This window comes from Cydia fagiglandana, chromosome 19 (genome assembly GCF_963556715.1).
Source record: "Cydia fagiglandana chromosome 19, ilCydFagi1.1, whole genome shotgun sequence".
Classification (NCBI taxonomy): Eukaryota; Metazoa; Arthropoda; class Insecta; order Lepidoptera; family Tortricidae; genus Cydia; species Cydia fagiglandana.
Window position 1 is genome coordinate 2677503 of NC_085950.1, and position 15219 is coordinate 2692721.

At 41.1% G+C, this 15219-nt stretch overlaps 2 protein-coding genes across 1 annotated transcript; one reads left to right on the plus strand and one right to left on the minus strand.

The window, feature by feature from the left end:
* LOC134673862 (zinc finger protein 239-like) overlaps positions 1-15219 on the plus strand; it is a 116402-nt gene that overhangs the window by 65196 nt on the left and 35987 nt on the right.
* On the minus strand, positions 3203-13288 carry LOC134673807 (zinc finger protein 501-like). Its single transcript, XM_063531833.1, has 4 exons — positions 13221-13288; positions 7304-7363; positions 6969-7019; positions 3203-5801 (listed from the first exon to the last, which is right to left on the minus strand). The coding sequence occupies exons 1-4, from the start codon at positions 13255-13257 to the stop codon at positions 4402-4404; spliced, it is 1548 nt and encodes a 515-aa protein (XP_063387903.1). The 5' UTR covers positions 13258-13288; the 3' UTR covers positions 3203-4401.

Below are 15219 nucleotides of genomic sequence, written 5' to 3' on the forward strand. Positions count from 1 at the left end.
GTTTACAGAGACACACTAAGGACATTCACTTATTTCCTTAACAGCTCTCACTAAAACACGTATAACAGAAATATACTACACTTAACTACTCTTAAGAGCCCTTCAACGTGCACACTAGCGCCACAGCTTAATAATCGTGATTATTTAAATTTAACGAAAGATATTGAAAAAAGGGGGCCGCTACGGACTGTATTGTGTATTTAAGTACCTTTTGAATACATCAGACTAGTTTTTATGTTACTGGATTCGTCAATCTATGCGTCCAAAGTTAAAACGGCCGTTTTTGTTTTAAGTTCCTAGATCGACGAATCCTGCAACATAAAAACTAGTCTGATGTATTCAAAAGGTACTTAAATACACAATACAGTCCGTAGCGGCCTCCTTTTTTCAATATCTTTCGTTAAATTTAAATAATCACGATTATTAAGCTGTGGCGCTAGTGTGCACGTTGAAGGGCTCTTAAGGTACTAAATACAATTATTAATTTACTAACACTACATAGATGCTAAGCTTATCAAACAGAATGATGATTACTAAGAGAGGAAGAGACACAGTAAAAAAAAACAGAAACGAATAAGGGTCGGTTGCACCAAACTGTTACGAACGTTAACCCTTTATAAGGCAGAGGCGATATATCGACCACATACGCTCAATCAGAAATTCAACCATACTGTTTTAATAATAGGGCTCAAAATCGTTTGCATTAATTGAATATTCAACTTGCTTTTAAAATAGATTTTTGAAATGTAGGCTTCTGATAGCTGCAACAAATTCTGCGATAGCACGTCCCTGTCAACGGGCCTTATAAAGGGTTAAAGAGTTCGCTAAATTTTTATGTATGGAAAGTTTCATAGTAAAGGCGCGGGGCGCGCCGGCTGACGATGATCAGTCTGTCAAATGTAGTTGGTGCAACTGGCACTAAGACGATTATTTATGTTCTGGAACGTATTTTCTTTCATATTTCTGTGTAAGAATGTCCTATAATATTTATTTATTATTTATTATATTTTCATCCGTCAGACAGATTGGTGAAGGTCGACCATACATGTGGGATCTTAGACCATGTTACATAAGATTCCCGTAACTTCAAACTCGGGTAAATAAATCTGTCAGATTATGCGATTTTAGTATTCAGAAAAGGCAATAGGGCAGATATTTGCTGAGAGGGTCGAATGGATTTACCCGAGTTGGAAATTAAGCCACGCATAAGTACTTATCTTAAGAACAGTAAAGGTAGGAACTGCTCGCCTTGTCCTTCTCTGCCTCAACGAGTGTCACATGGACCGGTGATGGAAGTATAAAAATGTACTTAATATCTACTAGTAGTTCGCCCCGAACTGTGAACTCGCGGTTCGCCAAAAAGATCAATTGAATGCAGTGCTACTTAGTCCGAGATGGGCACTTCGTAATTGATTCCTGATTCCACTATTACTTGAAATTACTTTGTAATCTGTTTACCGATTCCCAGATTACTTTGTAATCTAACAACACCGTATTACTAAGTACCTACAATTCCATTTGAGGAATCAGGAATCAATTTTTCGAATATTACAATTATTCCTTTATTCCCTCATTACAGGAATATATTACTTGATTTCTTTCAGATTACATTTCGTACTACTACTATCAAAAGTACATTTCGATAATAGATATAGATGTTGTTGACTTACTAGGATACCTTATTTGTAGCACAGGTGTGCAGATTTCGAAAATGATGACCATGACCAATAAAACGACATCCATGACGACTTTTAAGACATAGTACATGGTCGCCATTTTCGAATCCAAAATGGTCATCATTTTCGAAATCTGCGCCCCCTACCCTAAAACCTATAAAACGACACCCATGACGACTTTTATGACATAGTGCATGGTCGCCATTTTGGAATCCAAAATGGTCATCATTTTCGAAATCTGCGCCACCCAAAACCTATAAAACGACATCCATGACTACTTTTATGACACAGTGCATGGCCGCCATTTTGGAATCCAAAATGGTCATCATTTTCGAAATCTGCGCCCCCTAAAACCTATAAAACGACACCCATGACGACTTTTATGACATAGTGCATGGTCGCCATTTTCGAATCCAAAATGGTCATCATTTTCGAAATCTGCGCCTCCTAAAACCTATAAAACGACACCCATGACGACTTTTATGACATAGTGCATGGTCGCCATTTTGGAATCCAAAATGGTCATCATTTTCGAAATCTGCGCCACCCAAAACCTATAAAACGACATCCATGACGACTTTTATGACACAGTGCATGGCCGCCATTTTGAAATCCAAAATGGTCATCATTTTCGAAATCTGCGCCCCCTAAAACCTATAAAACGACACCCATGACCACTTTTATGACATAGTGCATGGTTGCCATTTTGGAATCCAAAATGGTCATCATTTTCGAAATCTGCGCCACCCAAAACCTATAAAACGACATCCATGACGACTTTTATGACACAGTGCATGGCCGCCATTTTGAAATCCAAAATGGTCATCATTTTCGAAATCTGCGCCCCTAAAACCTATAAAACGACACCCATGACCACTTTTATGACATAATGCATGGTTGCCATTTTGGAATCCAAAATGGTCATCATTTTCGAAATCTGCGCCCCCTAAAACCTATAAAACGACACCCATGACGAGTTTTATGACATAGTGCATGGCCGCCATCTTGGATTCCAAAATTGTCATCATTAAAAAGAAAATGAATAAAAACAATGTTATAAATGTGTAAAAAACCGAGCACTTTCATTTGATACCAAACTGGACCATACTTTCTTGCATACACATGGCTTTTTAGCATTTTAAGGTCTTCTAGCTCAATAACCTCTTGTTCGAGCCTGCTCAAAAATTAATGGCTAAAATATAATGCCCTCAACTACACGTTTACCCAATTTCATTGAAATTAGAACAAATTTACTTAAGTTCTTGAGTATCAAACTATCTTCTGACAGTTCAGCTTAAAAACATCGAAATGCCGGGACGTGCCGCTAGCCAGCCGCGTGATCCAAGTCGAATGTAAGAACTTCGCTTCGCTTCGCTCGCTCGTTCGATTATACTGTAAGTACTACACTACTACCACTTGCAAAAGTAAATTATATTACATAGTGTAATAAGAGATGTATGAACACAGAATAAGTAATAGTACTACCGTAGAGAAAAGAAACTTCCTACAATACCTACCGAAATTTGGCAGCGGTTCAAAGACGAATCGTGCTGTCCATTTCTAATGTATAGCACTATCCCTTTCGGCTATTTAGGGTTGTTAAAATTCAAGTAATTATCTTATCTGTGACTTTGCACCCAAAACCCAAAGGCACGTCAAGTTTCGCCAACCCCAATAATTACTCGGAGCTATGCTGAGCCGAAAAGAGCCGACAATGCCCGAACCCTCTAGTTTCCTACCCCTGGTATGGACAACATTGTTAAAGAGAGTCAATAGAATCACGATGGGCAGGGACGGGGCAGAGGGGTTTTATGAGTCGATTTTTCAATTTTCATAGCGCTTGTGTTTCATCATCATCATCATCATCTCAGCCATAAGACGCCCACTGCTGAACATAGGCCTCCCCTTACCCTTAGGCGCTTGTGTTTGACACAATGTTTTTCATCGCACTTGCGAAGGAAAAAAGTTAAAATAGATTGCCCGCCGTTTTGTTTATTGTCTGAGGTAAAGGCATGAAAGACAGCCGCATTTATTTAATAAAAAATATGTAGTCAGCTATGAAATCATTACAATTTAACTTTTTAACCATACATAAAATAATGACTAACAGTATATTGAAGGTAAAACTCATTTATAGCTTAATTTTAAATAAGAGTATGACTTATAAACTATAATAAACAAAATAAACTGTTTGTTTATGTCTTTACATCTTCCCGAGAACTAGAAGCAGTCATTTTTAATACAAGCTTTTATTTAACTTGCCCTGTAGTATGTATGAAGGTATGTTAGTTTAGTTAGTGTGGGTCAAATCATGGAAGCTAAATTTGACCCACTTCCCGATTTCCGATTGAGCTGAGATTTTGCATACGTATGTAAATCGGATAACAATGCAATATTATGATGACATGGAGCTGGTCTGATGATGGAGACAGGAGGTGGCCATAGGAACTCTGAGATAAAACAACGCAAACTAATTGTGTTTCGGGTTTGTTAGTGTGTCGATCAGATGTGTGTTGCATGTGGAAAGAAAAGTACAGTCGGCGATAAAAGCTTGTAACAAAAATGAAACTTCACCTAAAACGTTTTTTATTTTATTTAAACTCTTACTTACTCACCAAAAGTTCAAAATAGATCGTGAAACATGTACAACGATTTGCAAAATTGCATGGACACCTGAATGGAATTAATTCATATATTGCATATCACGACATTGTAATCACGATCACTACTTACATTTGAAAGGCTTTTGCCTGGTATGTATTGTCTGGTGTCTTTTTAAATGTGATTTCTGACTGCATTTGTAATCACAGTGACTACACTGAAAAGGCTTCTCGCCAGTATGTGTCCTTTCGTGATTTCGTAAGCTTGTCTTATCACTGCACTTGTAGTCGCAATGACTACATTGAAATGGCTTCGCCCCAGTATGTATTGTCTGGTGTCTTTTTAAATGTGATTTCCGACTGCATTTGTAATCACAGTGGCTACACTGAAAAGGCTTCTCGCCAGTATGTGTCATTTCATGATATCGTAAGCTTGTACTCTGACTAAACTTGTAGTCGCAATGACTACATTTGTACGGCTTTTCACCGGTGTGTTTCCTTACGTGACGTTGTAAGGTAAATTTTTGAGTGGATTTGTAATCACAGTGGCTACACTGAAAAGGCTTCTCGCCAGTATGTGTCCTTTCGTGACGTCGTAAGATTAAACTCAGACTGCACTTGTAGTCGCAATGACTACATTTGTACGGCTTTTCGGGCTTTTCTCCTGTGTGTATTCTTATGTGACGTTGTAAGCTTGATTTCAGACTGCATTTGTAATCACAGTGGCTACACTGAAAAGGCTTCTCGCCAGTATGTCTCCTTTCGTGTGTGCGTAAGTTGAACTTATGACTGCACTTGTAGTCACAATGACTACATTTGTACGGCTTTTCTCCGGTGTGTATTCTTTTGTGAATTCGTAAGTCTGCTTCCCACCTGGTCTTGTAGTTGCAAGTGCTACATTGAAATGGCTTCGCAGTATGTATCAATTGGTGTCTTTTTAAATGTGACATCCGCCTGAATTTTTTAACACAATAGCTACATGTAAAAGGCTTCTCGCCAGTGTGTATCTTCTGGTGTCTTCGTAATTTTGATTTCTGATTGCATTTGAAATCGCAGTCGCTACACTGAAAAGGTTCGCCAGCCATGTGTATTGTTTGGTGTTTGTGCAAATCACTTTTACACGAACTCGTGTAACTACAGCGACTACAATTAAAATTATTCTTAACTGAGTGACTCTTTAAATGAGTCTCCAAACTTTTCTTGAAACTTGTTGTATACTCACATTCAGCACACATGAAATTTGTAACACCGTGTTCGCTTTTCTCGTGTTCGATTACAAGAAATTTGCTTTGAAAAGTAGAACTACAAAAATCACAAGCAAATGGTGTTGGTCCGGTGGACAAGTGTGTGTTTTGTATGTGTTTGATTAAAATCGACTTATTTCTGATATTTTCTCCGCAGTATTCGCAGTCGTATGTCTTGTCTCCACTGTGAACAGTCGCGTCGCCGCGGAGGCGCTCGAGCACCACGGAACACGTCATCGCGAGCTGTTCCCTGGCGCAGGCGGCGCTGCCGTCCGAACACACTGAAACAAATTAACAAAACAATTTAATCGAACTCTGAAGCATACTAACGACCCGCCCCGGTTTCGCATGGGTTACTCAATACCTTTACAAATTATACACAAACCTTCTTCAAGAATCACTCTATCGATAGGTGAAAACTGCTTGAAAATCCGTCGAGTAGTTTTCGAGTTTATCGCGAACATACATACACACAAACAGACATACGCAGTAGGGGACTTTGTTTTGTAAGGTGTAGTGATAGTGAATTTCACATATACGAGTATAATCGACGTTTCATGAGATTTTCTCCATACCACTAAAGAGTGCCACTCGGACAATCAAGACAAATCGCCTGAAGAGAGTCACCAATATCAGCCCAGACACTGACCTCTCATTGACTCACATTGACCATCCTTAGCGTCAGCGTTGTCTCATAGTAATACAAAAGTAAACGGCCATGTATCGTAGCGGATTATTATGCAACTTATACAGTATGTAAGTATGGACATGGCCGGTAAGGAGAGGAGCATGTCGGGAATAAAGCTAAGAGATAGAAGCAGACTAACAGACATTAGAAAAACTACCAAAATAGAAAATGTTTCCTTCTCATGACAGTCATGACTAGAGATGCACCGGATATTCGGTTACTATCCGGTATCCGATCATTATTTTAATATCCGGCTAGATACCGGATAGTAACATTGCTTGATTTCAGAGTAAACGAAATTTAAGAAACAGTCATGGTCATAATCATACTTAGGGTTTGCAATCCGGATCCGAAATGTATGAAATGATCCGGATCTGGATCCGGATCCGCGGATCTTCTCATACATTTCGGATCCGTCGTGCAAACCCTAATCATACTCGTTTATTATTATAAAACAATTTGAACACTGCATTGACTTGCACATGCACTCATTTAGAACCTGAAAATGAGTCCGCGTCCGCGCAAATGTTCACTAGGAAACAGGTCAAATTAAAATTAAAAATAAATTAAACAGCAAAACCTGCACAATGCGCACCTGAAATACCGAAATGTAGGTATAGTTCCGCCGGCCGAATATTCGGCGGCCGGATACCGGATATTCGGCCGAGGGGTAGGTCAGATATCCGGTATCCGGCCAAACAACTATCCGTTGAATCTCTACTCATCACAATCTATCGATAGCCTGGTACTTGGTACTTACATGACATCTCGTCTTCATCCACCGTTTCTGGCTTGATTATGAACTCTTCATCTGAAATAAATATACTTTTTAATACAATTGCTCAAAAAGTGCTACTTTTCTTAGCTGTTTAGTTTTTGCGAATTATTGCTTTTTACTTTTCCAGCTTTTTTAGATTTAATTCTGACCGTATTTGATACGTAAACACCAAAGAGTTTGGATGTTCAAAAACTTACTATATTTTTTATTTTATTTTATAGTGATTTTTTCGCAAATGTATTAAATAACGTCGTTCATTGTACGTGTGAAAGTGTTATTCACATGTTGTAAACCTGTCATTATAACTAAGTACTCACGCAACATATCCCGGGCTCCATCTTCATCCAGCGTCTCCGGCTTGACCGGGGGCTCTTCACCTGAGGCAAACATACAAGTTTATTAGTAACACACTTGTCTTCTCCATATTTCTGTATGGGGCCGAAACCTGGACGCTGAAAGCCGCTGATAGGCAGAGGATCGATGCTTTCGAAATGTGGTGCTGGCGCCGTATGTTAAGGATTCCTTGGACAGCCCACCGCACAAACGCTTCGGTCCTCAAAGAACTCAGAATGGAGAACACCCAACGTCTGTCCTCTATATGTCTACACCGTGTTGTTACCTACTTTGGCCATATCGCACGAAGAGGGGCCAACAATTTAGAAAAACTAGTGGTGACGGTTAAGCAACAGAAGTGGCGGTGGACTGGCCACATCATCAGAGAAGGGCTAGATAAGTGGACAAAAGACCTTATCGAGTGGTACCCAAGGGGGCACAAAAGGAAAAGAGGAAGGCCTACTCTTAGATGGTCAGATGACCTTAAAAGGATAGGAGGAGTGGACTGGCCCAGGAAAGCAAGAGACCGCGGAACCTGGAAGGACTTGGAGGAGGCCTATGTCGAAAGACAAGCTGAAGTTGTCGATGGGACTTAGAAAATAGTGAATAGTAATATATAATATTGAAAAATAAGGTATATTTTAAGTAGATAAGTATTAATGTTAAAACTTCAGTAATAAAGGCTATTTTTATTTTTATTTTATTTTATTTTATTAGTGGTGACGGGAAAGGTCGAGGGTAAAAGACCTAGAGGACGAAGTCCAAAGAGATGGTCGGACCAGATCTCCGAACAGCTCACGGTGGGCTGGCCATAGGCCATGATCCAAAAAAATGCATGTGGTAGTTTTAAATTTCTAATGGCTGTTTCTAATTTGCCGATAAACGTACTTTAATTAGGTATAAATAGTTCCTGTATAAGTAATTACCTTCATTCTATAACGAACCTAGAAAGTGAACACAACTCCCGTTTGTACGCGCTCTCTTATCAGAGACTCATTAAGTGATCGGTGATTAGTGGTGCATTCCTGACTAAATAGTGATTTTAGTGGCTATTATTAATATGGAGCTTAAAGAATCAGGTATGTTGTTTTGATTTACATAGATTGTTTAGTATTACAATAAAATATATATTCATAATATTGGGTCTACGCCACGGCAAAAAGTCGTATGAATAATGATTAGAATATTTTGTTGACTTAAACTTTTAGTTAATTTGAGACACGATTTTAAAAACGAAACTAGCATCATTTTGAAGCTCGATATTTCTAGATTAACGGCCATAAACTTGTTTCTGCAGTAAATTGCCTATTTAGTTTTTATAAGACTGCTACGCCTGCGTAGGCCAAGGCGTAGCACCTACTAGGAAAATATTACGAATGGAAATTTACCTTTTTCTTTCTTTTTTCAGGTGATATGTACGTCGGATCTTTCACAAGGGGATTCGTATTTGAACTATGGCTCTCTACTAGTAGTTTAGATACAGAAAGACGTCGTCAAGTGCTACAACAACTAATAGGAATGGTGCCAGATGTAGAAAATGTGGATACAAGTAATTTGTATAGCATCATTAAGTACATTTTTGTAGTCGACGTGTATTTTATTGGAAATCTTCTTCGGGAACTAATTGTCTAGTTCTTAAGAAACATTTGGACTGGTTAAGTGAGAAGCAAAGTGTTAATTTGCCATTAAAAATAAGGTGACTGAAAATACGTTAAATATTGAATTGGGACAACCGTCATCATCGGGCAATTCGGAACCCTCTACTTCAGCCGGATGGCTAAAAAAGGAATTTTCGGCTTGTAGTAAGCGGTCAAAACACGGAAGATTAGCAGCACTAGCATCCTTGGATGCAGCAGCAGTCAACAACCTGACGAATATTAGCTAATTTAGAGACCAATCAAATCCTTACGATGCATGTGCTATCTCTTCTCACAGAAGCTATACTAACAAAACACCAATATTTGTTACTACGTACTTTTATAAAATTTTCGGGTTTATCCTGTTTTACCTTCGTATGGTAAAGTAATTGTGTGCGCGCACCAAGACAAATACGAATCTCTTAAATCATTTTCTAGTAAATTCGAACCCTATGATTACGGGCCGTAGGAAACTACCAAAAACAAAAAATCAATAGTTGTCACAATGTGTACTTATTTAACTAGATGTTTAAAATACATTTTAGACGAATCTAAAGCATTAGTTGACCTAGGTTAGTTTTTTAAGGTAACTGACACGTGACGTAAAATATTTTGCGTTGCATAATTTGTACGATATTAGCATCTCTGTAAATATATAAGTTTTAATTTTAAATATAGATTTTTACAATATAATTGATAAAAACTATTTGTTTTATTATATTATTCAAGAATACGTTATAATTTATTTTTTTATTGTATTTTTATAAGCCTTTAAAGTAGTATGTATTTTGCATAGTTTTTTGTTATCAGTTAGATTTTTTTTTATGCTAAAATATACAAAGTAAAACTATTTATTACTGTTTTTTTAGTAGATATTTAAACAATAAACACGAACATATTTTTATTTTGAGGGTATCTTTGATACTTTTGGAGAAATCGACTTATGACCCCTTCTCCATACAAGCCGAGCCACCGTGCAGCTGGAGCTACCTGTTACCACCGCCTTCCATCAAGCATCAGACCGCAACAGTTGGAGGCAATTTATAAATCGCAAGTGGAGTCACGATCCTCAGCAATGGGGGAGCGATTAAGAAGAGAGAGTAACATGCCAGTTAAACCACAAGCTATTCAAACCTAGTAACCGCTACTGTGAACCTAATGCCCATTAGCAACCATGAAGTGAGGGCTTGGAACAAGCTAACAGCATTGAAACACTTGACCACGCCAACCGGGTGAGGAAAACCTTAGCGCACAAGCCCACATCACAATTGGGCTCACTGCGTAAACCCGATGGCACATACACATCTAGCCCTGCAGAGACCCAACGCCTTCTCCTGGTAACTCACTTTCCAGGATGCGTAAGTCTCGCCGATGCAGATCAGCAGGACGAGGAATACAGTACAACGGACAACAACTGGCAAATGGCGCACAGAGTCGTCACGGCTGAGAAACTCAGGTGGGCCATAGACAGCTTCCATCCCTTCAAGGCGGCTGGTCCGGATGGGATCTTCCCCGCTCTCCTACAGTGGGGTCTAGGACTCATCCAGGAAACCCTGACCGACATCATGGCAGCCTGCCTAGCCTGGGGGTACGTGCCCAGGAGATGGAGAGATGTGAATGTGGTATTCATACCTAAACCAGGTAAGAACGACTACACAGCTGCCAAATCCTTTAGGCCCATCAGTCTCACATCATTCCTGCTGAAAACTTTGGAAAAACTGTGCGACAGGGACCTGAGGGACCGGGCGCTAAAGAACATACCGATGCACAACAACCAGCACGCGTACAGCTCAGGTAAATCTACGGAGTCGGCTCTTCACATGGTTGTAAGCCGCATTGAGAGAGCCATCCACGGCAAAGAAATGTGCCTCGGCACTTTCATTGACATAGAGGGCGCTTTTGACAAGACTCACTTTTCCAGTATAGGGAACGCCTTGGAAAGCCACGGCGCTGAACCTGGACTAATAAAGTGGATCATGAACATGCTAAATCAAAGGACAATAAGGTATGTAGGTGAACCGCAGGCCGTAGCGGCGGTGCGGGGATGCCCTCAAGGGGGAGTTCTCTCACCTCTGTTGTGGAACCTAGTAGTCAACAACCTCATAACCAAACTGAACGAGGAACACTTCTACACAATAGGCTACGCTGATGATCTGGCAATATTAATATCAGGTAAATTTGCCAGTACAGTATGCGACCTCACCCAGGCAGCTCTTCGGATCGTAGAACGCTGGTGTAGAGATTTTGACCTATCAGTTAACCCCACCAAAACAGAAATGGTAATGTTCACCAATAAAAGGGCACTTGGCAACTTTACCAGACCAACACTCTTCCAGACTGAGCTACAGCTGACCGACGAAGTTAAGTACTTAGGGCTAACGCTCGACAGTAAACTCAACTGGAACAATCACATCAACAAACGCATAGACAAGGCGGGAGTAGTCTTCTGGCAGTGCAGAAGGATGATTGGTAAGAGGTGGGGACTCAACCCGAAAATTACCCTTTGGCTCTATAAGACTATAATCCGCCCCCTACTCTGCTACGGTGCTCTGGTTTGGTGGCCAAGAACAAACCTAGGCAACGTACGAGACAAGCTACAAAGACTCCAGAGGCTCGCATGCGCGGCCACCACTGGCTGCACGAGGTCCACTCCGACTGCAGCCATGGAGGTCATGCTAAACCTTTCACCGCTGCACCTACACATACAACAAGAGGCCAGTCTCTCAGCGGTAAGGTTACGAACCCTCAATATATGGTCTAACACCACAGGAGCTCTTCACACAGCATGCCTGGAAAAAGTATACAGCGAATTTCCAGTGCTCATGGCGGGCACGGATCGAATTCACAAACAAGCCATCTTTGACAAAAGGTACAAAATACAATTATTTGAGGACGACAACTACGAAGGACTCAATCCCCGGGAGCTGAGAATCTTCACTGATGGGTCCAAAACAGACAGCGGATCAGGCTCTGGAACCTTTTCAGAAGACCTGAACATGTCAATCACCACTCCGCTAGGAGCCCATAACTCGGTATTCCAGGCTGAGTGCATGGGCATCATTAACGCGGCGGCTGCCATCACTGCAAGGAAGGTAGTAGGATCCTCCATCCGCATACTCTCCGACAGCAGAGCAGTCTTAATGGCCCTAAAAAGCCATATAGTCACATCCAAACTTATACACGAATGCCACGAACGACTAATGGAGGTATGTCAGAACAATAAGATCACCTTACAATGGATCAAAGGACACAGTGGATCCCGAGGTAACGACGCCGCGGACGAGCTCGCCAGACAAGGATCGGGTGCGGGGGCGATAGGCCCGGAACCGATCCTCCCGATACCGTTTAGTAAGGTACGCTCAATGCTGCTGGCACGTACAGGGAAACTACACACAGAACACTGGCTAAACCAAACTGGATGCAGACAGGCCAAGCAGGCCATGCCTAGCATGAACGGTAAGCTCACAAGGGCGCTCCTTCAACTAGGAAAGGTTCGACTGAGTATGGTAACCAGTGTCATAACAGGTCATGGACTTTTTAACAAACATCTTTTTATAACAGGTGTCACAGACAGTCCCCTATGCCGTGGATGCATGGAGGAAGAAGAAACAGCCTCTCACGTGGTGTTGGAATGCAGCGGATTGGCCCCATACAGGGCAAAACATCTCGGATCCCCGAGTGACCTCCCCGAGGTCCTACTCAACATCAAAGGTTTGATAGGATTCCTCGAGGAGCTGGGCTGGCAAGACTAGCCCACCCCCTATCACGCAAAATAGGCGCAAGACGTCGAGTTGCGGAAAATCGCCCGAGCTACAATACAATACAATACAAGCTAACAGAAGATGTGGCCTCGGCCCACAATGCCAACAACTTACACACACATACCATCGCCCACACTATTAACTGTCCATCGGTGGACCTTATGCCTTTTGTAATAAGGTCGACCGATGGACAGCTAGGAGTGTTGCTGTTTGTACATGTGTCTTCTAATTCTTAATAATTACTGTATCTGATGGATCGGGTTACTCCCACCAGGTTCCACCACTTTGGTGACTAGTGGGATTTATTTTCCCAAAAATAAAATTCCCAGTAGTTACTACCAACTCGGTTCAGTGGTATCACTGGGAATTTTTATGTATAACTATTGTAATATTTTTAATCACTTAAGGCAGTTTACTGAGATACTTATACTTAATGGAAGAACATGAGAACAATGGATTAAATGAATATGAATATTACTGCATTTATTGTAGAGTAGACATACCCGATACAGCATCACCGGTCCCTTCTTCATCCTGCATTTCTGGATTTTCTGACTCGACTGCAGATTCTTCCTCTAGAGCAAACAAACACAACACTGATTACGTTATAATCTTGTAAAAGTTACGCTCAAACAGTGATTTTAAAGTATTTGGCAAGATATTGGAATGTCAACCCGCAGAAGAAGTGTGTATGGTGCCGCAATCTAACAGTACAGATCAAAGTATGATTGTAACATAGTTGTTCAATAGACCTCAAAAAGAATGACTGAAATTCACTACTTGTTTGATGGGTGGTGGTTCCCTACCTTTAACGTGGCTCCCTCCCTGCAGCCACGCCCGCAGCTCCGCCTGGCTGCGCTGCACTTGCAGCTTGAAGTCGCTCGCGTCTCGCAGGCGGCCCACGCACGCCGAGCAGATGCCGCACGAGCCCGAGCCGCCCACCACCAGCTGCAAGTTAAGTTATTCAAACAAAAATATTTAAGTTTTCACAATTTTAGTTTTATGTAGATGTTTCAATAACTAGATTGTCTTTTACTTACATGTATATCGAAGCTCTCTCTGATCATGTCGGCATATATCTCCGTTTTGCCGAGATGTGTGTACGGCGTCGTCAGGTCCTTGTCCGGAGCACACCGCAGGCAGCAGCGACACGCGCGCATCACGTCCATCACGGCAGCCGTGCAGTGCGTGAGAATGACAAATACCACAACAATACGAATGTACAGTAACAGTGCTAATGTTATATTATATTAGAGAAATAGCAGCCTCAAGGCCTTTGGCAGTCAGTAAAAAGAACAGAATAAGTAATTAGCAAGAAAAAAACAGCGTCTTCCCGGTATTATTAGTAGCCATAGCCCGATATCAGAAATGAAATGACACTGACAGTTAACGTTTGACAGTGACAACAGCGGTGGCAAAGGGTACGTTCAGAAAAAGTAGTAAGTCTAAAAGCTTTCCCAGACGGGCTTACCGGACCGCGATCTTGCTCCGAAGACTTTTCGATCGTGTGGAACACAGTTTAATAAATAGTGAATCATGCTATCCCTTTCTAATATATGGCACTATCCCTTTCGGCAATTTAAGGTTGCCAACATTCAAGTGATTATCTTATTTGTGGTCGTGCACGCAAAAGGAAGTCAAGTGGTGCCAACCCTAATAATTACTCGGACCAATGCTGAGCCGAACGGAGCCGAGTTCGACCGAAGTCAAGAGTCTCCGCACTGCCCATACGTACTCGGGTTAATACATCTGGCAGATTATGCGATTGTGGTATTAAGAAAAGGTAATATATGCTGAGAGAATGGATTTCCCAGAGTTGGAAATTAAGCGACGCATGAGTACTTATCTTATCTTAAGAACAGTAAAATATAGGAACTGCTCGCCTTGTCCTTCTCCGCCTCAACGAGTGTCACATGGACCGGTGATGGAGGTATAAAAGTGTACTTAATATCTATTATACTGTAAGTACTACACTACTACCACTTGCAAAAGTAAATTATATTACATAGTGCAATAAGAGATGTATGAACACAGGATAACTAATAGTATTACCGTACAGAAAAGAAACTTCCTACAATACCGAAGTTTGACAGCGGTTCAAGGACGAATCGTGCTGTCCATTTCTAACGTATGGCACTATCCCTTTCGGCTATTTAGGGTTGTCAAAATTCAAGTATAATTACTATAAACATTTAAGTATAATATAATTCTTATCTGTGGCTTTGCACGCAAAACCCAAAGGCATGTCAAGTTTTGCCAACCCTAATAATTGCTCGGAGCAATGCTGAACCGAAAAGAGCCGAGAATGCCCGAACCCTCTAGTTTGCTACCCCTGGTATGGACAACATTGTCAAAGAGAGTCAATAGATACACGATGGGCAGGGACGGGGCAGAGGGGTTTTATGACTCGAGTTCACAATTTTCATACCGCTTGTGTTTGATACAATGTTTTTCATCGCACTTGCGAAGGAAAAAAGTTTAAATAGATTGCCCGCCGTTTTG